Genomic DNA, 24,834 nt, shown 5'->3' on the forward strand with positions numbered 1-24,834 from the left:
GTGGCCTCTATCAGTGTTTAATTAGCCTCCTGAAGCAATAAGTAAAAATGTCAGCAGTGACAGCAATCCCCCCCCCCCCTCCCACTGTGACGTGGCTGAAGATCATGCGCATCCACGATGAAGTGCACTTGCTGTCCGACAGATGGCAGTAGAGATCAACTATGTGTATATTGAGAAGTCAGTCAGACGTCAGTCAAAAGCCAACTGTATTTATTTACTGCTAAAGCGCTGAATAAAAAAACAAAAAAACAAAGTAAAGTCTTTAACATATTCTGTTTTGCCCTGGTTGAATTAAAACATGATTTTAAAAACATTTGTCCATTTGTGGAAAAACAAAACACGACGAGACTATCGAGTCTCCATTGACAGTGCAAAACATTCTCGTAGAATAAGAAATGAAAGAAAATGATAATCAAAACAGTAAAGTGCATGTTTTGAGAAGAAGCCCTCTTGTTGGAGTTTATACACTTTGCAATGAAAGTCACACATGCACACACTGGACATAAAAAAAAGGTTGTCAGTCCAGTTTAAACACATCCAGTAGTTGACATTAGGGGCTGTTAGAAACAGAACTTCAAGGTTACCTCATAAACACACACTACTGAAATGTTCTCACAAACAGTACAAAAACATGTATTTCAGTATATATGAGCATTTCAGTGCAATGTGTGAGAGCATTTCAGTATCTTGAGCATTTCAAGTGCGTGTCAGGTAATCTTGACTTCAATGGAAAGCCATAAAAGCTTTTATTCAATCATCTATATAAATCCAGTTTAAGGTTGTCCCCATCAATCTGTCCGCACTATTAAAAAAAGAAATAGCGTGCAACAGTAGAATAAGCCTGTCTTGCTGAAAATGACCCGCCCCTAATACTAGAGCCCGAGCACACGGATTGGTTAAGATATCGAATAAATGATTAAACGGCTTTCCATCGAATCACGTCACTAACGACTCCTCACACACGCAGTTGTCATGTAATTGCAAACACACCTGCTACACGGTCCATTGGCACACTCGGTGCTGAGTCCACTTTGCGTGCGTTCCAGTGAAGTCACATGGTGCACTGGTGAGGTCACATGGTGTTGTACAGCAGTGCGGGGGCAGCGGCGGCACGCTGCTTCCTCTCACTGGCTTTCCGCGAACGTCTAGAAGAGTAAGCCCTCACCGGTTGCCGCGACGACGACGTCGAGCCGCAGCCCTCCGCCTCTTCCCGCTCGCTCCTCTCAGGGGAGCGGGAAGGGGAGGGCTCTTCCTTGGGTAAACGTGTCTTTTCGGGAAGATTGTTCGTGGAGAGAACTTTCTGCTTCTTCCACATCTCATCCGAATGAGATGGCGACGTGGGGAAAGCGCAGTGGGAGTGCACCGCCACTGCCGCCGTTGTCCGGGCATGCTGCCTCAGGTCGAGGTCGCTGAGGTCGTTAGGTGACAATTCCAGGCAGTCCAGTTTAGCCAAGGAGGCCGACCTCTTCATGAGCGAAGGCGGGGTTAGGCCCGCCTGGCGGATGCGAGCCTCCAGCTCGACAGCTCGGTGCCATCCGGCTGGCTCGAGGAGACTCTTCCCATCTTGTTTGAGTCGCTGCGCTGCATCTGAGCCGGGAAGGGGCTCCGCTTCCATGAAGAGAGGTTGCCCCGTGTCCGGTGTCTCCAGGCCGCCGCCTTCGTGGAGGAACGCCTGAAGTTCTCGCAAAGTCTGGCGAATCCTCTCCAGCTCCTGGCTGCCACGAGCCAGACGCTTCTGAGCGGCGCAGTCGGAACCGCAACTCCCTCCCACACTGAGGGAGTCCAGGTTCTCGTCAGGGTTGGACTCCTGGATTGTGACCCCATCCAGAGTCATTTGGAGCTCATTGTCTTTTTGGGTTTGGGCTGAGGTATGTTGAGATGAGTCTACTGTTGGAGTATCATATGTGGTATGGCTTTGAGGATGTAGAAGAGCACCAAACGTGTGGCTGATGGAAGTGTTTTGGAGGTTGGCTGTTTCTGAGTCGTTCAGTTGCTCACCAGCGGTCTCGCCCTTGGAGCGGCTTGGATGTTCGAATGTTCGGACAGGGGGGTGCTCGCTGCATGGAGAAGGCAGTGGGGAACGCTGCGCCGCCACCATCTCCATTTCCTGCCTCAACTTCTGCTCCAGCTGTTCGGTGGCCCGCCGCACAGAGCCGGCCGGCAGGTCGCATGGCGGCGTCGAGGGGGATGGCGGGCATGGCGGGACTTCTGGCTCCGCCCCTTCCGGAGGATCCCCCCGAACGAGCGGAGGTCCGTGCAAGGGTGGAGAGAATGGCGACGGTGAGGAGGGGGTGGAAGGAGTTAAGGAAGTAGTTGGGTGGCATATGGCTTCTATCTCAGTGACAATATGGCGGACTGATATTCCGTTGTCGTGGTGAGGCTGATCAAAGCTGTCAGGGGTGAGCTTGTCATCGCTAACCTCGGACTGCGGACAGAGAGAAGGTCATGTGTTTTGTTAGTGTGTTGAAGTAGGCAATCAATTTGTTTTTTCAGGCTAGATTTACATGACAACGACCTAGTAAAAGGCGAGGCCACTTCAAGAAAACAAATTGCATCATTTATCAATTTTGGGACAAGAGAGCAATTTGAATTGGTGTTTAATATCTTACTGAGAAAATGAAGAATGCAACTTTGATTAGAAGTGAAGAAAACGTCTGCTGACCATGAAGAACTATATTTTAATTTAAAAAGTGGAAGCTCCCTCTGGTAGCTTTAGAAAGGTTGTGCTGTGTAAATGAGGGAATAAGGTGGCACTGAGAATACATGAAAAATGAAGGGGCAAGAAAAATAAAAAATATGAATAGAACTGGTGTTTGTAAGAAAAAAACATGTCATAAAAGAACTCTATGGAGACAGGAAAATAAAAACCGATCATCACCTGACTTGACCCGTCTTCACTCGCTTCGTCTTCCTCAGTCGCTCTGTTGTCATTGGCGTCTAGGGAGGGCGACCTTTGCTCACTAGGTTGCTGCGTTCTGTCCTCCTGGGCCAAGCCCAGAAATTTCTCCCTGGCGCTGAAGAAGTCGATGCTTTGCGAGCTGTGGTTGGACGAGCCATCCGCTTCGCCTCGGTCATCCGTATCGTCGGGAAACTCGCTAGGGTTGTTGTTGTCATCGCTACGCCCAGTTGAGGAAAGCGGCGTGGGGACGGGGGCGTCGCTGACCGGGCTGCATTTCTCACTCTGCGAATCGGAAGGCGTCTTTTCCGAGGTGTCTGACGACATGACGGTGACGGGGGAAAAGTCCTCGGAGCTGCTTTGCTCAGGGAAGTGAAGAAACAGTTCCACTGGTTTGCTCTCCGCGCTACCCAGTGGTGTCGCGTGACCCTTGTGAGCCCGCTGGACTTCAGGAGTTGGGGGGAGGATGAGGAGCGAGGGGGGAGGGATGATAGCAGGTACCGTAATGACCGGGTTCTCAGCGGTGGCGACTTTTTCCTCTGGGACGAGCACGACTGCGTGCGGTCGCGGCGAGGGCGTGTCGTCACACTCCGTTTTGAGCGTCTCTTCAATTGGTGAGTCGCGTGCATCGTTGCATTGCGTGTGAAGGTTCGAGGTTGATTTAGCTACGTCGTCAGGTTCAGAAACTAGAGCTTGGAGCACGGCCACGCCCAGGAAGTGATGCAAGGCAGGGGAGGAATTATTATTGTTGCTCTGGGAGTCGGAGCGTCCCAGGGAGTGAGATGAGGATTTACACATTTGTTCAGGGCGATCTGATAGGTCACTTTCGGAGTGGGAGCGCCATAGTTTATTATGCCGCTGTTTGCTGGGAAAGGACAAATCAATCATGAATAAAATACTTGTGACTCACTGCAGTTTACGTTCAGGAATTTTAATAACAATCCCACCTGGCGAGCAGAATTCCCTGATATTCTTCCAGCTGCTTCATGAAGGAGGGATTCGGCTTGGTGACGGCTCGTCTCTCCTTCACATACTCAAAGGCGTCGTCCAGCGACCAGCCGTACTCCTTCATCGCATAAGCGATGACCGTCGACGCCGAGCGGCTCACGCCCATCTTGCAGTGAACCAGACACTTGGCACCGGCTTTCCTAGGAGATAAGAAAAAGAAGAAAAGTATTTTTTAGCCCAAAGCTGGGAAAGAGGAGCGTGTGCATTTGTGTGAAGGCCTACTTGGCTTTGGTAATGAACTTGTAGGTTTCGTTCCAGTACTCCAGCAGGTTGGTGGCCTCTTCGTCGTACACCCTGATGTTGTGGTACTCAAACATGCCCGGGAAGAAGTTGTCTATCTCTCTCGTCACATTCAAGATGTAACGGACGCTAGACAAGACATGGGAAGGTCACCTTTCAATGTCATCATGGATTGATGTTTTCTGTTCAATGCTTAGTTAATGCCACCCAACCAGGAAATATCAATAAATGAAATGCAAATGTTGCTTTTATTTATGCAACGCTACAGTATGTTGAGAAATACAAAGCAAGGCTAACGTGGCATTCGGCTTCTCTTAGTTGAATCTTTTCAGGACACGCATGTGCATTTTTCGCATAATTCCGATAACGTAATGCGTTATAAATAAATAAAATCACATCTGCCAAATAACTTCTTATTGCAATCCAGAGCTTATGTGTGGGGACAAACGTCTTACCCGCTGTTCTGTAGCTCCTCCAGGTTGGAAGCGTTCCACTCAGAGCCCTGGAGACAGCACAACTCTTGTCAATATAAAGCTATCCCATGTCAGGTTACAAGCTCATATTTGACACAGTCGGCGGTGACTAACTCTAACCGAGCCAAGACTTATTAATCATTCACTAGAAGATGATGTAACGGCGGCCGGAGTCCTGGTAAAAGGACAACAAAGACACTTTGGGGTTCTTACCAGGTAAACGTGTTCAAAGATCTCCGTGGGGCTATCCATTTGCCCGAGGATGACGATCATCTCGTTGTCAATGAACTCCTTAAACTCCCTCAAGTTGCACGCCATCTGCATCTCCAGCTCTGTGCGGATCTAGTAAGATCAGGTAAGGTAAGCACAGCGGTCAAAATAAATGATTCCACCTTCCAAAAGCGAAAATGTCTGATGTCTGGTTTCTTACCTCCTTGCTGGTAACATTCTCCAAGTCCTTTTGCATCATGATCTCTCGGAGGCGCATCTTGATCAGTCGCTCTGTGCGCTCCCTTTCTGTGGGCCTGTGCACAAATTAACACACATTTGAAAAAAAAAATTAAATCACACACAATCTTTGGGGGTGCGCAAGAACAAAAAGAACTGTCATGTCATGGTGGTAAGCGCTTCTGTTCACTGAATTATTCGAATGCCAGCGAAATGATTTATTCCACCAAAGAATTACAGCTTTGTCTGATTCTCAGAAACCAGAGTGGGAAGTGAAAATCTGAGATGAGACACACTAAAGTTCCCTTGTAGAACACTCCTGTTGACTCCATGCTATTCGGAACGCTGACTTCAAATGGCCTATATGAAATGTCCCTTCTTCAAAGCTCCTTCTTTACGTAAATGCTCCCTTGCATTGGGTCAAACGGAGGGCGTGCTGTGAATTCTTAGTCAGTTGGCTTGTTTGTCTTAGTGCTTGACCCCTCCAGAATAATTCCTCAGGCTTGAGAGTGCCTATTCTCCTTTGCCAACAAAGACACTGCATCAAGTCATGACTGAAGCGTTTTATAAGGCACTGGCACGCCCGCAGACAGCCGGAGGGGCAGCTGACCGCAGAAAGCCACGGAAAAAGTCATTTTTTTCAGATGCACGACATATGTGTGACAACACGATGGCTGGTGATGAGGAAATAAATTCCATTCTGTTATGGTTTACTTCACTTTGAGCAATATGAAAACAGAATAACCGCTGATATCACTTAGTGGTTAAAGAAAATTAAGTAAAAGACAAAATTATAAGCTTCATTGTCAACAAGCACTAGACTGGGTCACCTTCTGCTACAAAACAAATACAGATTGATGTGTGTGCGTGTGTGGCTGTGTGTGTGTAGTGCTCGTAAAACATGTGTGGCCCGCCTCATTAAGTCTACTCCAACACAAACAGAGCCCTTGCCGGGAAAGGGTGACGAGTTTGTGTTCCAGGAGAGCAGCACGTACCTGATTATTTATTTGGATTTTTTCATTTTATTGTCAGCCACCTTTGCTTTTTCCCAGTCCTCCCACCTTGCGTTCGAATAGAAGCGTTCTATTTAAATCGTCCGCTGCCAACGAACGTGCGCTCGCCTGCCACCTGCTTCTGTGCGTCTGGACTCTACTTTTCCAAATGTAAACCAAGACAGCTAAAGGCTCAGTTATTTTGGACGCTCCAGAATCTCAGTGAGAAACATACGCACGATCCAAATGTGTAACAAGAGGCACATGACTAGGCAGAAGGTGGGGGGGAATTTCCTTGGCATTAGTCGAGCCATAAATCCATCCTGGTCATACGTACCGTTTTCAATACTTCCTTAAGGGACTGTTGACAATTCTGTCATAGAGTCAACGTGTTTCAGTGTACATATGCCACACGTGCCATTTGATTTGATCTCACCATCTGAACGTGAGAAGTTGTTGGGCAATGTTTTGAGATGTGATGGTCCTCTCTGGATGTGCTTTTCGATGAACAGACACGTGACAGGCACGTTTCAACTTTCATGTTTTCTAACTGGGGGTAAATTAGTTTTCTGAACACTGAGTTCTATAAATTATGCAGGCAACCAATGGAAGATTCATAAGTGTATGATGATCACGTCAACAATCTACTCACAAATCTGTGAAGAGAACAGGTGAATTGGCACGGTGTGACTCAACATCCTGCATGGCGTTCCACTCGTTGATGCAGAACTGGTTGGAGGAGATCCTGCTCTGATAATAGCTGACCCATGTCAAGAACAGGCTGCCCGGGTAGTAATTGTGGCAGCGGGCAATGTCACACGCTTTGTGGAGTGACTGAAGAGCCGACCTGACATAGGCAACAAAAGCAACGTTTCACAATCAAGGCAAATAAAAGACATCTGTGGACGCTAAACAATATGTTCAGGTTTTACATTGTTCAAGAAATTAAAAGTAAAAAATGTCAAAGCGGTTCCCGTATCGCTTTTCCTAAACATAGCCCACGCTGGAAAAACAATTGGGTTTAGTGGGAAACCACCTACATGACAATGATAAAAAGCCCTGCTTCCTTCAAACTATTTTCTTACGTTCTGCAAGTAATTATCCTGAGCCCAAACTAAAATGATGCGTACCACATTGCCTGGACTGAGACTGGCTTGAAAACATGAACTCGATTCACAGTTGACACGCTGAAACCTCTGTGGAAGGAAAGAGGGACGGTTTGAGAAATCGAGACAAGTCACGGCGATACGGTAGGCGCGAACCAGGACGTACCCATCTCCGTCCAAGTGGATCATCGTGTCACTCCATAGAGGTAGAACCAAGCCCACGGTACAGCAGCTAGCAGAGACAAGCAGCATGTCAAATATCACAATAATGGCTTCCACATGTTACAAAGGAAGTCAAACTACTTCTATGTTTTATTGTGGTTTTGATTCGGAAAAAAAAAATTATTCGCTTGGTCTGTACTTTTTCATCCCTCATCCCTTTTTGTGCAATTTAATGGGAAAATGCTCATCATGTTAAATAGGATGGTACTAACCTGTCAGAGGAATAGAAGTCCATGCCAAGAACGATGGATTCCTCTGTGTCCTGTCTGCCGTTGGTGGAGACCACCACCAAGTAGCGGGTTACCTGATCGTAGGAACTCTCCAGACGCACAGCCTGATGGATTGGGGGGGGAGAAAAATAAAATAAAAATCAGACTCCTTTTTGTATCTGACTACCACAATGGTCATTTTCATGACTGTGGTGTACTTATCATTTTTAAAAAGCAATATCATGCAAAAACATAATTTTATTTCCCCCTAACAAATGAAAAAAAAAAAATCCCTGGCCCAATCATCTGATTTTGTCTGTACATACAATACGAACATATATGAAAATTAAAATAATATATAAATATATTTACAAAGGGTGCCAGTGTGTTACTCACCAGTCGGATTGTGTCCTCCGGCCGCAGCACAGTGAACATAGTCTGAAGATGTTTCTGGAGATCCCCTAGTAAAAAATATACGCATTTAGTCTCGGTTTGTCAGGACATTCTTGGCAGTGAAATGTTAACATTAGAACCGAGATACTGTTTCATTTCGCCTTAGGCCAGTTTCGGTGACACTGTCGTCATTTTGCTCGATAGAGCAGAGTACTTTCTTTGTTCAAAAACATGGTGCCATTTTTAGAAACCCTTTGTATATATTTAGAGTTTTGCCACATTCTACACAATGTTATGTATAGATGTGAGGTTCTGAAAACAGCCAATGAGACGGTGATACTTCGATGTAAATCTTTTACCTGTGTGCTTGTTCCAGCGCTGGCTGATATGAGGTGCAGAGTTTGGCGTGGGACTATTTCCTCTTGGGAGAAAAAGAGCTGCACCTTTTACTGTGAGGAAGCTCTCGCTGATACTGTACGGAAGGAGGAAAAAAATTAATAAATTCGTATGCCTTAAGCGGGGGGTGACACAAACATAAAATGTCACCATCTAACAAGCAGACTATGATTTTAGCCATTTTAATACTCTTGTATCTTTTCAAATCTTCAACCACCTGTAAATTGAGCCTGCTAAAAAAAGACAACGCAGATATCGAATTAAACTGGACTGTTGTTTTATGAACTTATGTCATTGAATGTATCTCACAAGTATAAGTGGTGCGGTCACAGGATTATGTCATTGTCGCAGTTCTCGATTCAAGCCCGGCTTGGCAGGAGTCACCCCAAAATCGGAACAAAAACAAACCCGAATGGGAACTCAGAACACAATGTTCTCTGCTCCTCCACACAGCTGGATTACACACACTGACTGCATTCACTGGAGCAGCTGTGAGCAAAGAGGGATAGCGGGACTGGGAGGGGACAGCGAGAAGATGGAGCCTGCTCCCCTCCTCCGCAATGTTTGATAAGCGTTGGCCAGCACACAAATCTCTGGACCAAAAGGTGATCTTGTGTTCCCCTTTAGAAGACTTCATCGCGTTAAGCGTGACTGAGGTCACTGCATTGAGGAGGATACGTTCGAAAAGCAAAGTCAGTGTGTTGCTATTCTCAGCCGTTGCGCCGTTGAAGTGTGAGGCGCTGGCTTTTTTGTTTCGACACACCGCGTGGTCCACTAACCTATGGCCAATAACGACTGTGTCAAATTACATTCTGGGGAGCAGCACACATCCTTAAAGATGGTGACACAGCCGTCCAGCATTCATGTGGCACTTGAATAACAACCATGTGACTTGACGTGTATTAGCACACGCAGAGTGACCACAACTCACAGACACCGCTGTCAGAATTATTACCACTAGCCAGATGGGATCTAAAGTAAAAATTATTTTAGGATGTATTTAAGACAAATACCACGTGACACCACGACCATAACAAAAACATTACGTACTATGTGGGTAGAGAAACAGGGAACAGATAACAGACAAGGCGCTCGCCTCTTTTCTGTACCACCCAGTACCAATCTTGCTCATACTGATTAAAATATCTAAAGAAACAGTCTGTAAAAGAACTACCATAGATAAAATACACAAACCAGTATGGTAAGATTTCTGCCACTTTTTGTTTTTTAGGTTTGACCTGTGTGTCTTTTCAGGGTTTGAAAAAAAAAAAAAAGACAATTCTCACTGAAATGATCAAAAATTTTAATAAAATGCATTTGTGTTAGAGAATGCTTTGTCCTCCATTGTTGATCAGGAATGTCTCAAAACCTTTTAACCACAAATACTTTTGATAGAGTTCTTGCCAGGGATGTCATCAGATTTTCTGAGAACCTGATTTTGTGGTTTATGACGGGTACATGAGAAAGAAAAAAAGGGAACATACTGAGAAAACGAAGCTACTTGGCAAACCTGTTCTACTGACCTCTAATAGGGGCGGTTTCATCACCTCTGGGCTTTGAAATGAAGATGAGGAACTGACACGTGAAACATGCTGAAACACCCGTACTCGTACAGGTGTCAACATGAAAAGTCAAAAGTCTGAGCAGGTCCCAATAATTCTCATTATAATGGCTGTTTTCTTGTTGCTACTTTACACTCACAGAACTGATCGTGCGCAGTTCAAAGGGTTCATGACTTGGTCTATTCCAAACTCATCCTCTTGTGCAAAACAGGATTTTTCGGCTGCCTGGCTTTTTCCTGCGTAACCTAATCTCTTCCCAGCTCCGGCCATTCAATCTTCCTTGCTGAGTTTTTGCTAAGACCATGCATGCAATCGCAATAGACAGACAAGGGGGACAAGAAAGAAAAACAAAACGGCAGCCATGAGCAGTACTCATTTCCCATAACCTAGCCACCCTTGAGCCAGCTGTTTCCGCTCACTCCCCCTTCATCACATCCTCTTTTCCACAATCCCGGCATCGACTACTTTTTCAATCCGGTCCCTATGTTCAATTGCACAGCAATGACCTTGTAAAGCTTTGCTAAGGTCGTCGGTAATACAACCTCTACTGAAAGTCGTAAACGGAATGCCATGCACGTGCAAAATCGGACTCTTTCAAAACCGATCGGAGAACACACTCTCGGCTTGAGAAGGTTGTGGGGTTGCGTGTTAAGGACGGAAGCTAAAAACAGACCAGTCCTTTAAAAGTGTAAGCTATTGATAGATGGCATTCACTTAGTGTCAGTCACTTACTGTACATAAAATCCTATTGTGGGTTCGCGGCGACATGCAGCAGAAGTTTAAACGGGTCGCCCGTATATGCAAATGAGCTTGGAGTCTAAAAGTGTCAGTCACTTATTGTATATAAAATCCTATTGTGGGTTCGCGATGACATGCAGCAGTTCAAACGGGTCGCCCGTATATGCAAATGAGCGTGGAGTCTAATAGACCTCATATAGGGTCCTCTAACCGCAATACTGTTGTCTATGCATACAGTGCATAAGCCTCAAGGCCTAAACTGGAATTCCTTATGTAAATGTAATATGACATGGTATAACTACCTGACATGTTCACATGACTCATATTTGGTTTAATGCAGAATGGTGAGACAATTAGTAGAAGTCGCTTATGGCGGCTAACGGTAGGTGGAAGTAAAAAATTTGCAATGGATGACCTACATATTCAATTGGCTTGCTCTCTCTCTGCCCTTTGCTCCCTCTCGCTATCTCAACCTATGAGTGGAGAACACAAATTCTATTCCAAGTTATTTCTATGAGGAATGCTTTCTTGTCTCGGTTGCCAAATGTTTTGTTCACTTGGTTTTGGTTGCCTGAGTAGAGTTGATTTTTTTTTTTTTCAGCAGTTCATCTGAGACACAATCATCACTATGGAAGGATCACTCTACATGGTCGGCAGATAAGTGACCCCCTTGCCCGCCCCAACCAGCCTATGCCCATATTTGTCACTGTGAGATGGGATAAATTTAGGGCAGAGCTCAATGGAGGGCAGGCTCATAAGGTTCAAAGCTGTATGGGGGTCTAGATGAGGCAAAGGGATCATAGTTTCTCTGGAAGCACTTCTAATTGTTTTTACAAGCAATGAAAAAAATCAATTTTCCACAATCTCCGCAGTAATTAAATAATCAATACGAGTTTGGCAATTTCATGCTTTGTAGGAACAGTTTGGGGAAGTTTGCTTCACTTCAAACTGTTTGCTTAACTTCAAATTGGGTTTCCCAAATTCCCCTGTGATTGGAAGCAACATTTTGGATTCTGTGTATTTTTGCCTCTTATCGGACATTGCAACAAATCCACCCACTGAATACACGTCACATTTTGAACGGACTCAAACTGATAAGCAATGGGGAAATAATTGGATTATGACGCAAGGGTGCCTTTCATCACAAGAGTCAAAAGGCTTCACAGAACCACAGTCGATAAAGATTGACAACATTCCCTGGTCTAAACCTCCTAACCAGACAAGGGGAAAACTCAAAAACCCATTTGGGAGTCTGGAACCTTGAGAAGGTATTACAAAAATGTGAGGGGTGTACTCACTTCTGTGGGAAGCTGTATCTCATCAACAGCACAAAGACTTGAATTTTGATGTAACTATAAACTAGCTGGTGTTTTCACAACACACTTAAGTGTGCCACTCCTTTCTGTTTTCTTTTCACAGGACTTCACCTGTCTGCCCAATGTTAGCACTACTTTAGGCCCACTGATATAATTTAATCTTGAAATTACTGAACAAATACATTCTACAGTAGTGAACACAAACAAACACTAAACATGCTCAGACGTGGAACACAACTTCTTCACCTCAAAGGCCACAAACGAGTATTCAAGCAGCATTTAATAAAAATAAAAAAATAAAAAGGAATTTGAATAATAACTAAAGTTTTGACATACTTCCGCCCCCACCCTCACTTAAGGCTTTACTCAATAACCTCAGAGTACATTCATGAGTAAGATGAGTGACAAAACACTGCAATAAAAAGTGGAGCTGCCCTCGACTTCCCCAAAGGCAATTTCTCACGCAGGGCTCTGCCAACTGCTGACTGAACAAGAATGTTACGAAACACTCAACAAAACATGGACAGGGGAGACAGACGCATGAATTGATTTCCTGGAAAAGTGGATGAAGATAATTTAATCACTCATGAATCAAGTTATTTCAACTCCTGATTTTCTTTCTCTTTTTCATGATCACATAATTTGTCTGATCCTGATGAGTTACAGTTGAGCTTTTATTCCATCAGTATGTATTCGTCACTTTTTATTTTGCCTACTTAGGCGTTTAGATTCATTTCATTCTTCACCACTTCAAACACACAAATTAATACATATCGCAACGTTACAATCCAAACTATGCTTTATTGATTAAGGATGGTAACCCGAATAGCAAACATTGATTTGGGGTTTCCTAAGAAGGAATACTGAAATATTGGGGGGTTTGTTCTAGGAATTAGCTCTAGGAAGCAAATGTTATGGCGGCTGACTTGACTTCGAATGGAAGCTGGCTTGACAGTAGTCACATTGGCCGAGTTGCAAAATGTTTGGTCCATGAATGCACACGGACGCTCACCTGCAGGAGCCTGATAAAGATCCTGATCAATTGAATCAGGTGTTTAGCAAGGGAAAACCTATAGGAATGCAGCTCCAGGACTGGAGTTTGACACCCATGAATTAAAATATAGTGCATTACACCATTCCTCAATCTCTATTAGCAGGTTATGTGGGACCAAGGTAACGATCCCGCGTGTTTGGTCTTGTAAGACGCATGCTCTGTGCAGCTTATGTCTCAATAAGGTCAAAAAGCAGTGGTGATGATGATGACGATGATGATGAGTAAGACCCTGGTACCGCTACATCCCGAGGAAGTACATTCAGTTCATGCAGACTAGATTGCAAAACTTTTACAAATGTCACAATCCCAAATATGAAATCTCAAACCCAATGTGGTTCGTGCACATATACAAACTAAAATCGCTGGGTTGATTTGTTCATAAAGCACAACGAAGAAACGTGTTTTCCCAAGTAGATGCACAAGAAAACACTTACAGTTGGTTGATTTCATTATTTGACACCACCGCGTCGTCGCTGAAGTACGGCACCATTTTGGCCCCGCAACACGAGCAGAAGCTGACCGCCGACGAGCTCCCAGAGTCGGTCAAAGCACCGAGGGTCATGTCGGCGTGTTAGTGGAGCTCAGGCAGGAGGGAGTGGACGAATGTCAGGTGCTCTCCGGATGACGCTAAACTTTTACTGCCCACGCGTGTGCTCCGCCATGGTAAAAACACACGCTCGATTCAAGTTCGAACCACTTTCCTAAACAATAGAGTGGTATTCCGTGGGGCAGAAAAATAAGAATGCCAGCTGAAGTAGATGCAAAGTTTTACTTCTAGTCTGCCTAAAAGAACGCCAAGATAAGCCCGCAAAATGTCCACTGGGTATTGTTAAAGTCTTGATTCGTAAAACTGTTTCCTAAACGCGGTGATTTCCTTACTGGGATGCGTCACCGCGACCGGTTTGTACAGTACTGGGACGAGTGACAGGGTTCACCTCATTCCAGTCAGAGGGAAAATCGCGACGCATGTGCTATGGGCGGGCGCAACGAGGGCAGCCAATGAGAAAGCGGAAGGAGGGACAACGAAATGAGGAGCCAATTACGGCTCGAAGAAGGCAGGCCAGCGAAATAGGGAGCCAATCACACCATGAGGTGGGCGGGTCCAGCTGGTGAGCCAATGAGGGCTCAAGGGAGGAAGGACAAGCGATGCGAGAGCCACTTCTGAGTCCATTCGAAGCAGCTGATCACACTGTTTACATGCGCTTCCATGTCTTGGCTGGCTGGACGTGCGTTTATCCAAGTATTTACTGGCTCGAGTGTTCGACTGTCCAGCCACCGCATGCTTTGCTATAAATAATACTCACAGTGCAACGGCATTAGTCTTGTAGCTTCTAATAGCCAGATGGGACCCTACTAACCTCGAAATGACAAAGGGGTCAAATAAACTAATAGTACATTTATTTGACTTTTATATATTTATTTTTAATAAATGTACGCACATTTCTGTCTAGGGGTATAACTGGAATATAAAATAGATAAATTATTATGATTTTTTTTTGGTAAATATTACATTCTCTAAAAGTATGGTCTAATTGGATGGACTCAGTCATTATTATATTCTTACAAGGAGAAGATGAATGGGGAGTTTCGAGAACCTTGGAAAATTCTGTGAACCTAATGTAATAGAAGCAGATAAATCTGCATGAGTTTTTGATTTGCCTTCAAGATGACTTGTGGCCTGTCCACACCCAAATCTTGTGCTTGTTACATAAGGCGTAAGACAAATTTGAACTCGACAGCTTTAATGGAATGTGACCCAGGTTAAGAAGTACACACACTTGTCTGGTCAGGTAAGTTTGAGGTGGCGAAATTATTATATGCAGCAATTCCACACTATGTATCTAATGCCAGTCTGTGGTGTTAGAAGAAGGATGTTTTATACCTCATTTTAGTACCTCTTAAACCTTTTATATCCTGCTGCCATGACAACATCGAGAGCCATATGCAAACTGTCAACAATTCGAAAGAATGTAAAACTGCTGCCCACCTCGTCAAATCTGACACCAGTTAACTTCTCCAGCAGATTCCTTTCATAGAGTGGAGTTATTTGCACTCTTATGTGTGGAAATTTTATATAAATATGTCAGCTGTTATCAACAAGGATAAATTTGAGTATTATTTGATTACCTATTTAATAGGCAACCACATTGCATGTAGTGTGAATTGAATAGTGCCTTGCGTGCAAGCTTCATCTGTTACCACATTTCCAATAAACCTTTTGGCCAACAAGACTCAATTGTGTAATTCAGGCCTCCTCAAAGTAAATGCTGTTATGTCATCGTGGAGCATAAAAAGAATGATTTATCCAGTCAGTGCAATTATGGTGAATATGAAAATCTTAAAATATTAAACAATAAATATTAAAACAATAGAAAAATAAACCATAGGTGTGGTTTGGCAGGAGTATTGCACAATGCATGCAACATAACCATCAGTTCTAACCAAATCAAAGTGAAGCAAGCAGTTCTGGGAAATGCATATACTTGAACATCAACCACAACAACTTATGACAAATGTGTCATAACATTGTGTCGCGTCACGCACTGAGCAAAAGTGATTACATCACAAACGACACAAACACAAACACACCAGCACCTGCTCTGCTCTGCTTTGGTCACGCTACACCACACTTGAACTCACCTTCCTATGTACCCCCGTTGCATCACAAAGTCATTTCGCCAGCGTGCTCTCTGGTTAGCTAGCACACAACCCAAACACAGCTGCTTTGATGCTTTAGTCATGAGGTTCGGTTTAGTGCGGTCAAATTAACTGGCCTTTGGTGGGAACCTGGATTGCAGGCCGGTAACATGAGAGGGATGTTTGTTGTTTAGCCGAGCTCTGGAAAAGTTACACAACTGGGATCTGAGCAAAGGAACAGACACATGGAGGTCAAAGATGAGCTGAAGTTTAAGCCCATTCATTTGATTGAGCTATAAGGGGCCCATGGTAGAAGCTTCTGTAAGGACTACTAGCCCACATGGACATGACCTGGGCAACAGTCAGGGGTAATGACTCTTTTTATTATGTTTCTGCTCTTTTGTACTCTTATTTAACTTGCCGGGTGGGTCACTTTTGGTGAATTGTAGAATAGACCTCAATAGAAATTAAGGTTGAGGTATTTTATGATAGTCCTTAGTTTGTCCTTTTTAGTATTGCAGCGTGTGGAATACATGTTAATTGTCAAATGTGTCCATATTTAGAGATGTCTTTGTGTTCATAATTAAACAATCTTATTTCTTTTCATCACTGGAGAGTGTTGTCTTTATATATTGACTATAAATATAGACTGTTTGCTTGGCTTAATAAGATGAAGCACTTTCCTCTGTCTTTTTTAATTTCCTGTCTGGGATTAGTGTGGAAAGAAGAGCCAATGAAATACAGATTGTAGATAAAACCAATACATTGTGACATTTGGTCCCTTCGCATCATGCATGTTAAAAGTCTCTTTATAAGTTCCAGGACCCAACCTTCGAGAAAGAAACTTCTATTCTATCAAGTCAAGGTTTTCTGGTCTTTGGATGGCTGGGCGAAAAAGTTAATTGGACCACGGCTGTTATGTAATACGCATTGGGGGTCACTCAAAAAGGTCCCTGGCTTCAATCGACATGTTAGTGTGTTAAGCAATGCTGAACAAATGGTGAGCAATGAGCCAAATGGTGAAAGTGGACGTTGATGGTGCAGCAGGGAATACGTGCAGCGTTTGTCAGTGTGTATGACTTCAGCAGCTGCAGCAACGCTCATGTGTTACCTAACAGCTAATGAAGAACATACGTCTTTTAGGTACTATCGGGGTGTTCAGGGTTCAGAGGAATGATGTCATCATATTTTAAAAACATTGTGTGATGTAACACACGAGCATATCTGACATCGGGATCAAATTGAGAATTGTGCACACAGCATACCGTTTTTTGGGGTTTTGTTTCATTATTTTCACTGCAATTCATCACTGTCTCAACAATTTGAGGCTTTTCCTCAATAACTGACAGAATGTTTGACTCAGCAATAATTGACTCATTATTCATTTTCACCAAATATTCTATCTGTTTCTGGCAGATTAAAACTCAGTGGTTATGTTCAGGAAAAAAAAAAAACCACATTATTTGTGGAAACATTTTGGGTTTCGCTTGGATCATTTTGTCACAAGGCAGAAAGAAAAATGTCATTCCTGTATTTTTCCTTATGGCAGGTTCAACAGACACAAGACTATCCATACTTGTGCTTTAACATTAAATTTGGAGGGTCACAGTTGACTCCTGATCACGGGTGATGGAATGAGTGCAAATAATGAAATGTTAGAGGGGAAACTCAAACAGTAAGCCAGAGGGTGAAGAAGACAGTATAAAATGGAAATGACGCAGATGGTACAGAAAGCTGTTTGACTTTAAGAATGCTTTATTTGTTACGCTTGTGGGCTCGATGACAAATGCCTTCCACTATTTTAACAGTGTAAGCGAGCAGAAGCCTCTTTAAAGGTTGGGCATTCCAGGAATTGCTCAGTAGAAAAGCTCCAGGGATTGACTTCTATGTAATATTGTTGCAGAGGAACATAAAGTAAAACCTGATTTGCTGTAAGACGGATCAGTTCTAAGCAAGCATCAAAGACCTCTGGACCTCAGAAACTCCAAACATCAGAAACCACATTTTTTAAATCTACAGGGCTCCTACTCTTTGAGATACTGTAATTCAACAGTAAAAAAAAAAAAAATCACACAACCTTTGTAACTGACTTTTTTCTCACCCACTGTCAGCTCATATTCTCTTGAAGCCAGCGACTCTGCACTGTGCTTAAACCACAATCCACCAAATTAAGCGAAACAACATTTCTTCATATACCTAAAGAAGCCACACAGCCGCAACTATATTGCACAAGGAACAGTGCATCAAGAGTCTGACGACAATGCAAACCAAGATCCACTGCGTGAACCTGACATTGTGTTCTATTACACCCAAAAAACAGAAAGTCAAGGTATGTGTTTTCTTTTGGCTTTCCATTTCACTCCGTTGATTTATTTATTATAATATAAAAACATTAGACGGTCTTATTCCTAGAGATCAAATAGAGTTGCGTGTAACATGACACACAATGTCAGCAAGAGAACTCAAAGTACCTCATGAGAACAGTTTTCAGTCTGTCTTGAAGAATTAACTGTGTGTGGGTGTGAGTTTAGCTCGTAAAAAAAAAGAAAAGAAAAAAATATGGACTAGTTTCAACAACAATTCATTTCTCAGGGATGTCCCTGCTTATTTCAGCCAGACGATGCCAAGCCACATTTGGATGCGTTACAAGAGTGTGGCTTCATTGTAAAAGAGGGCAAGTACTTAAGTATCCTTGCCAGCAGAAGGGACATCTATGAAATTGATCATTCCTCCATGAGAAAAATACAGCAAAAATAGAGGAACCAAATCAGCATTTTTTCGTGTGCTGTGTAATTCTATAATTTATTATAACCTTGAGTGTTAATATGTAATCATGAATTTATCTATTCAACTGGGTCTTAAGAGTATGTTCAAGGTTTTATGATGAAATGGCACAAAAATTGACATCATATTGGAAAGAAAATGCAGCAACTGCTTGAATATTGATGTGCAAACGCCCCCTAGTGGCCGAACTCGCAAATCGCTGTATTCACCGAAGAACAAATAGATACCAAGGCTATGACGTGTGTGACTGACTAAACAGGATGTGGTCTCTCACCTTCTGGGTTGAGAGCGACAGTCATCTTCACCACTGCCCGACTCCTAGGAGAAAAAAAAAGAGACAAAAACGTCATCACTTCAACAGAGAACACAAGCATCAGGCAGACCATGATGGCTGCTCATGTTACATGCTGAAGCAGTCAATTAACCCGCCATTAAAAGTGTGTGTGTGTGTGGGGGGGGGGGGGGGGGGGGGTCATTTGTGATGTCAGGCAGCCGCCGCAGAACAGACAGAAGGAATATGGCTTAAATAGACTCCGTAATGCTCGTCACTCACTGACCTCCCCTGCCCCCAACAAAATGCAATCATCCTCTCCCACCAGCAACCAGTCCACCACAAACACAAACATTTTAATCCCTGTGGTAATCCCTCCCAAAAAAAAAACACTCAGGAACTTTCTCTTCAACATCAATCTGTCAGTCCCGGTGCATGCAAATCGACAGTATTTGCATACTGGAAACCAGGCAAGAACTGGATTCAAACTGGAATTGGAAGGTAATAAATCATGGTAATGGAGGATGACGCAGGTGTAAAACTGGTGCAGTTAGCGTGATCCACTACTCCCAGTCCAATCCCACAGATGTGATGATCTGAGTGGACAGCTGCCAGGCGGAGGGATGTTCTCCGGATCAGCTATCCCACAGCTTCACTTAAAGACAAATGGACCAATAGACAGGCGGACAGACACGCATACTTCAGTATTTTAGTGACCTAAATGGAAGAGAGTGAAAATTCCTGCAATGATGTTTCAATCCCATAATAAGCAAAAGGTAAAATGCACAAGATCATCTCTATGGTTACCTCATCTGCATGCACGTGTAGGGAGTGGCATTATAGCCAATGAGAAGAGGGGATTTGGTCGGGCTGCTAGGCAGATTACAGCACACAAGGGTGCGCCGCTCCCTGCTGTGCTGAATGAGAGTAATGCGAGCTGCGATGATGGCTGGGTCGCTCATTTAGAAGATGTGTTCAATGACAAAATTGATAGAAAAATATTGGTGAAAAGTATGGGGAATTGTAGCAGGTTGTTCTGGTGCTTTTTTTATGGTGTTTCTCTCACTCTACATGCAAAGACTCATCCAGATGTTTACTCCATGCAAAAGTAATCTTTTGATATGATTTTGGAACGTGAAGTGTTTTTTTTGTCAAGCCACCTTGACGATTATTCATGAGGCTGCTGTTGCATAAGGTCTGTTCAAGTCTGAAGATTCTAGATATGTTTGAGGTCAGGGCTCTCAAATGCTTCCACTCAAAACACATCTTATCATCTTACCTTAATTCAATATTAATAATTCAATAGACATGTGCATATTAATATTTTGGTGCAGTATATTCTGTAATGTATCTCTTGCTTTCAACTTCCAACAAGTTTGACTGCATTACACAAAATTCTATCCCACAATCTCATAAAAAGTCATTCTAGGAGAAGACACCAAAATGATGACTATTATTATTGGTCATTAAAGGGGACATAATATGGAAAATGTACTTTTGATTTGCCTTTCCATCCATCAAGTTAGAAATGAAAACAAGTAAATATGTGCCAATAGAGCCTGATTCCTCCTCAAAAGAAAAAGTTGCATCCTACGGCGCCATCGCAAGTCGGGTACGGCGCTCCGCAGTCTTCACCACCACTTCGGAAAAGTCAAAAAGTCGCGGCTTATCATTCCAATCCAACCACAGACAGTTCAAGTCAGTTCTCATTTATTTGTGGTTGCTCAGTGTTTCAAATGTATTTAAATTTGACAACTTATGGGCACGTAGGTAGTAATTTACTGTGGCAGCTGGCGTAATTTTTTTTCCGCTTTACATTTTCCTGCTGCCTTGCTACACTAAACGACATTATGGAAACAATATACTATACACGAACAAGAATAACAAGTCTGGGGGAAACGACCCCCCCATGAACTTCCTGCCACCCCAGGTAAAACCTTCAGCTCCTGGATGGGCTACAACTCATACCTCCAAGACCATACCAGCTCAGAATCAAACTGTATACTCAATTCCCAGGTCTTCTTCATTCCACCAAGAGACAAGGCTCTTCAACCTAAACACACATAGTCGTTGCGTTCCCAGCCTGAGCCAACACTGACCACATTTGGCTTACACGGCAGTTTTATCTATGGAAGCCACGCCGACACCGCTTGTCTCGGTTTGTCTGGGCGGCTTGAAAGCCCCCATGTCAGTGGCGTAGATAAGAGGACCATCGAATAGTATGACATGCCCGTCACACTAACCTGCTTTCGGGGCAGCTCCTTTCTCTTCACTGTCACTCTGCCAAGTCGCCTTAATGGAGGTCAATGTAGCAGAAGGGATGCTGACATGACAACACTTTTCGAACGACAACAGCATCGTTTAAAACTCCCCAGTGTCATTATCCAAATTAAAAATGTGTCACGCTTCTTCCTGAATAGACTCAGGAGGAAGTTGACAAACTGCTAATGATAGCGGCATTACTGTTTGTTAATATATATTTATTTTCAAATAGTGGTGGTTTTAACAAAACAATAGAGTCAGAGAATAACTTTTCTGCACATTTGATGCTACATTTGCACAGTCAGCAAGAAAAAAAAAAGAGCAAAACGAGTGATAGGGACATTGCTGCTTTCCGCCAGATGTCAAACAGTTGACGGATACTCACCGACACACAGGGGCTGGAGGTAGTGCTCGGTGTCGGTGACCGCTGGACGGTGACCAGCGCCATCCCGCCTACACCTGCTAAGACCTCGGTCACCTAAAAGAGTAAAAAGCCGGAATGCCGGACATTTTCATAGGACAAACTACAGTTAGCTCTCGAGGTTGAGTCTGGTTGCTGCTAGTGCACCCGGCGTAGTGAAGCTACACGGGTTGTAAAAAGACAACATCCGGTGATGTAGGTTTCGTTGTAAAATTAGTTTAGGCTGACTATAGTTTTAGTGAAGTCATCTTCTTTATGGAGTTACCGATCGAAATTATTTACAGAATTATTTGGGTGTGTGTTTAAATTAAACACACACCCAACAATGTATTTATTTGTATAATTATACTTTGCATCCGTGTGATTATAAATACTTTTATTTTGAAAGATAAACCTTCAACAATTTTCTGCCGCTTAATATATACTGTACCTTCATCAAACTTGATGATTTTTTTGGGGCTCAGCAGCTGGCGTTGTGCGCATGCGTTGGAGTTGCCAGCTGTCAAAAGGGTGTGAAGGCTACCTGATAAAAACTTAAATCTCGAAACTACGCCATAAAGAAAAAAAATGAACGAAGAGGAATATTGCACACATATTAAAGTGTTTGTGTGAGACAGGGGACATGTAGGATCATGAATTATGCATGTCTGTTGGAACTGCTGCAAGAAATCACCTGACCCCCATCTCTTGGGACATGACACATGGGGATATGAAAGCAAGTGGTAGTGTTTTCAACATCACATCACACAGCAAATTATATTATGGTCACAGCTAAACTGATGTTACGATCATAATTTATTTACATCAGATACATCAGGGGGGTGGTCTCCAAAAATGAGATTCAATATGAAGGAAATGCATTATCTGGGTCATTGCCAGCGCCTCCTCACCCTGACCCCTAACTGCTTCCTCTCAACGCCACACCCTTCCCCCACTTCCTTTATATCTATCCTGCAATAATGATAAAAACAAAACTGCAGCTATGGGACATCTTAAAACATATGGTCACATGGACTCCAATGCGGATGAATTAAACGGAAATTGATGCTTTAATTAGAAATGAGAGATCGATATGGATGTGCTTGTGAAAAGAGGAATGTCAGAATGATTGAGGATATTCCCCCTTTCCGCATGCACCTTTATAATGAATGTGAGTGCTCAAGCATAGAGGCCATCTTTGGCCTTCTTCATGCCGGATCACTCAGTATGCAAACCATGCGAGAGCCACATTACGACTCTGAAGACAAATGAGCGTTTAAATGAAAGTGACGATGGACTGAGGTGGGGGTTGCACGGTAGAAGCCACAGTTGGAATAAAAAGCAAGACTAAGATTAGAGCAGAGGTTAATTCTACTTTGGGATTTTGTAGCGTCACCACAGAAGCGATAGACGAAAGACAATCCTCTTCCAATTAAAGATCCGCTCTGCATTTGAGATTACACCAGATTTAGGGTATTAGACAACAAAATGAAAGCAGTGTTGTCAGAGTCACACCCTGAGCTCAGATGTTGTCTCTCCATGGAGCTTCAGTCCTCCCCAGTGGTTAGTACTGGTCAAAACAGGTTGCTTGGAATACAACAGCATTTTTTTTTGTACCAACAGGGGGAGACGCAAGCCCGCATTCTAATCATTGCTTGTCTAAAGGTGATTTGAAATGTATATTACTGGTGGTGAGGTCTGATTTTTGATTTGCTAAATATTTGAATTAATGTCATCTTGGGCTCCAATTAAAAGTTTCACACTGAGTGCCTCAGTTTGTGAGTTAATTGATATGAGTTTATTGTGTAACTATTAATATTTTTTGTGACATTATTGTTTGGTGGCATGCATGCTGTGCCTTAATTAGCTCATTTAACATTGGGAAACATCGCCTTGAGTGTGTCTATTAGCGGTTATGAGCAATTAGGACACCAAGGCATTCTTTGCTCTCCTACGCATAAGATACACTAACTTACATTTATCGGCTAAATACCATCAGTTGTGGCTAATTTCTTTTTAACTTTTAGTAGTTTCACTTAATCATGTTTGTTGGATCAATACAGCTTTTATGATGGTGACAGTTTGATCCTGGAATGGATCTAATCAATTTGCATGACATTTTAAGGGGAAAATTGAAAATAGAATTTGTTGTCCAACAAGCAAGACATTTTTTTGTGTGTGGTACTGTTGATGTTTCTTCTTGTATTTCAAATTCAAAACACCTTTCTGCACTGTGCTGTCTATATTGAAACACTATTGAAGATATGGTTTATACGTATATGTTTTTTTTTTTTTACCTTTTCCCCTCTAATGAGGATGAAACATTGAGCCATTGCTTCTGTTTGTATGTATTTTAAGAACAATGAAGAAGCCAGGTGTGTGTGCGTGTGTGTGTGTGCGTGCGTGTATGTGTGTATGTGTTGCAGAAAGCCTCCTGTGAAAAGATAAGATGGTATTCTCCCTTCTTGCAAAATGAGTTCATTAGAGAAGTGAAAGACCACCGCTGCGGGGATTCAGTGTTTCTGTATGATAAAGGACTGGAGCAACTGATTGGAGGTGGGGAAAAAAGATTTTCATTTCCTGTTCTTCAGAGACAGCGACGGTATCAGAGCATCAGCAGAGTGCCTCGGTTGTGGAAAGAAATGGAGAGCGCCCGAGAGGACAGACGGAGCAAGTTAGAGAGGTAAATGCCAAGATTTTGTAGCTCCACCCTAAAAAGTCACCTTTCAGATTGGAACTGAGCGGTCTGAATGAGTTAAAAGATATGCCCAAGCCTGCTCTGTGGAAAAAGTCTGTCAAAGCCAGCCACTCGGGTTGTCTTACTGCAGAAGGCCAAAGCCAACCAGTCAAAATGGCAGACCTTGAGAGGTGAGCATACGTTCCCCTAGTATTAAGGAAGAAATGGACGATGATACGGGAAGATGAAATGAACCGGTGGTCTTGATGGACACCTGATAGTGAGGCAGGCTGCTAGGGAGATGCTGAGATGACAGCTAAAGCTGAGGAGGAGGGATACGCTGGCTCCGCTCCACTGTTTAATATAGATCTGCAGCGATTAGCCGGGCCCGAGAACACAGGATGTGTCCGTCAGTCAGTGGAAGGGAGCTCAGAGGAAATTGCCACAATAAAGGCCACACATATGGCAGGAGCACACACAAGCCTGTGCATTTATATGTGCACACAATGAAAGAGTGAAGTCAGTACAAAAAAAGTCACAACTGTGCAAAATTTGGATGTGCACAGCAACACCCAAATTCAACATACTTATGCACTTTTGTTCTATTATTCAGTTTGGAGGATTATTTAGCAATCACAAGGAAATTTACCGAATAGCCTTTACTTTGTGTGACTATTGATGCCTTGAAGCAAAATACTGTAGTTCCTACATTGCATGAAAATTCTTCTCCAGTTTAATATGAGCCCTTTCC

At 43.3% G+C, this 24,834-nt stretch overlaps 1 protein-coding gene across 2 annotated transcripts; it reads right to left on the reverse strand.

Annotated features, from left to right (window-relative positions):
- Positions 1-193: 193 nt before the first annotated feature.
- Positions 194-21,582, reverse strand: ssh2a (slingshot protein phosphatase 2a). 2 transcript variants are annotated; one of them, XM_049726597.2, is made up of 15 exons: positions 21,392-21,582; positions 18,748-18,791; positions 8,346-8,458; positions 7,990-8,054; positions 7,597-7,718; positions 7,329-7,394; positions 7,187-7,252; positions 6,709-6,903; positions 5,048-5,141; positions 4,831-4,959; positions 4,600-4,646; positions 4,127-4,273; positions 3,844-4,044; positions 2,879-3,761; positions 194-2,425 (listed from the first exon to the last, which is right to left on the reverse strand). In XM_049726597.2, exons 1-15 carry the CDS (start codon positions 21,452-21,454, stop codon positions 1,073-1,075), a joined length of 3,588 nt encoding a protein of 1,195 aa, XP_049582554.1. In that variant the 5' UTR covers positions 21,455-21,582; the 3' UTR covers positions 194-1,072. The 2 variants fall into 2 exon arrangements, with proteins under 2 accessions (XP_049582554.1, XP_049582552.1); XM_049726595.2 differs by lacking the exons at positions 18,748-18,791; positions 21,392-21,582 and adding an exon at positions 13,487-13,985.
- Positions 21,583-24,834: the final 3,252 nt, after the last annotated feature.

Source organism: Syngnathus scovelli, chromosome 7, assembly GCF_024217435.2.
Source record: "Syngnathus scovelli strain Florida chromosome 7, RoL_Ssco_1.2, whole genome shotgun sequence".
NCBI classification, from domain to species: domain Eukaryota; kingdom Metazoa; phylum Chordata; class Actinopteri; order Syngnathiformes; family Syngnathidae; genus Syngnathus; species Syngnathus scovelli.

What these genes read in the sequence shown, in the direction of transcription:
- ssh2a (XM_049726595.2), bottom strand. Translation starts at nt 13,614, where the DNA reads ATGACCCTCGGTGCTTTGACCGACTCTGGGAGCTCGTCGGCGGTCAGC. An exon ending in AATAATGAAATCAACCAACT is followed by an intron (nt 8,459 to 13,486) that starts GTAAGTGTTTTC and finishes CCTTCCGTACAG; the next exon opens with TATCAGCGAGAGCTTCCTCA. An exon ending in ATCCACTTGGACGGAGATGG is followed by an intron (nt 7,253 to 7,328) that starts GTACGTCCTGGT and finishes TTCCTTCCACAG; the next exon opens with AGGTTTCAGCGTGTCAACTG.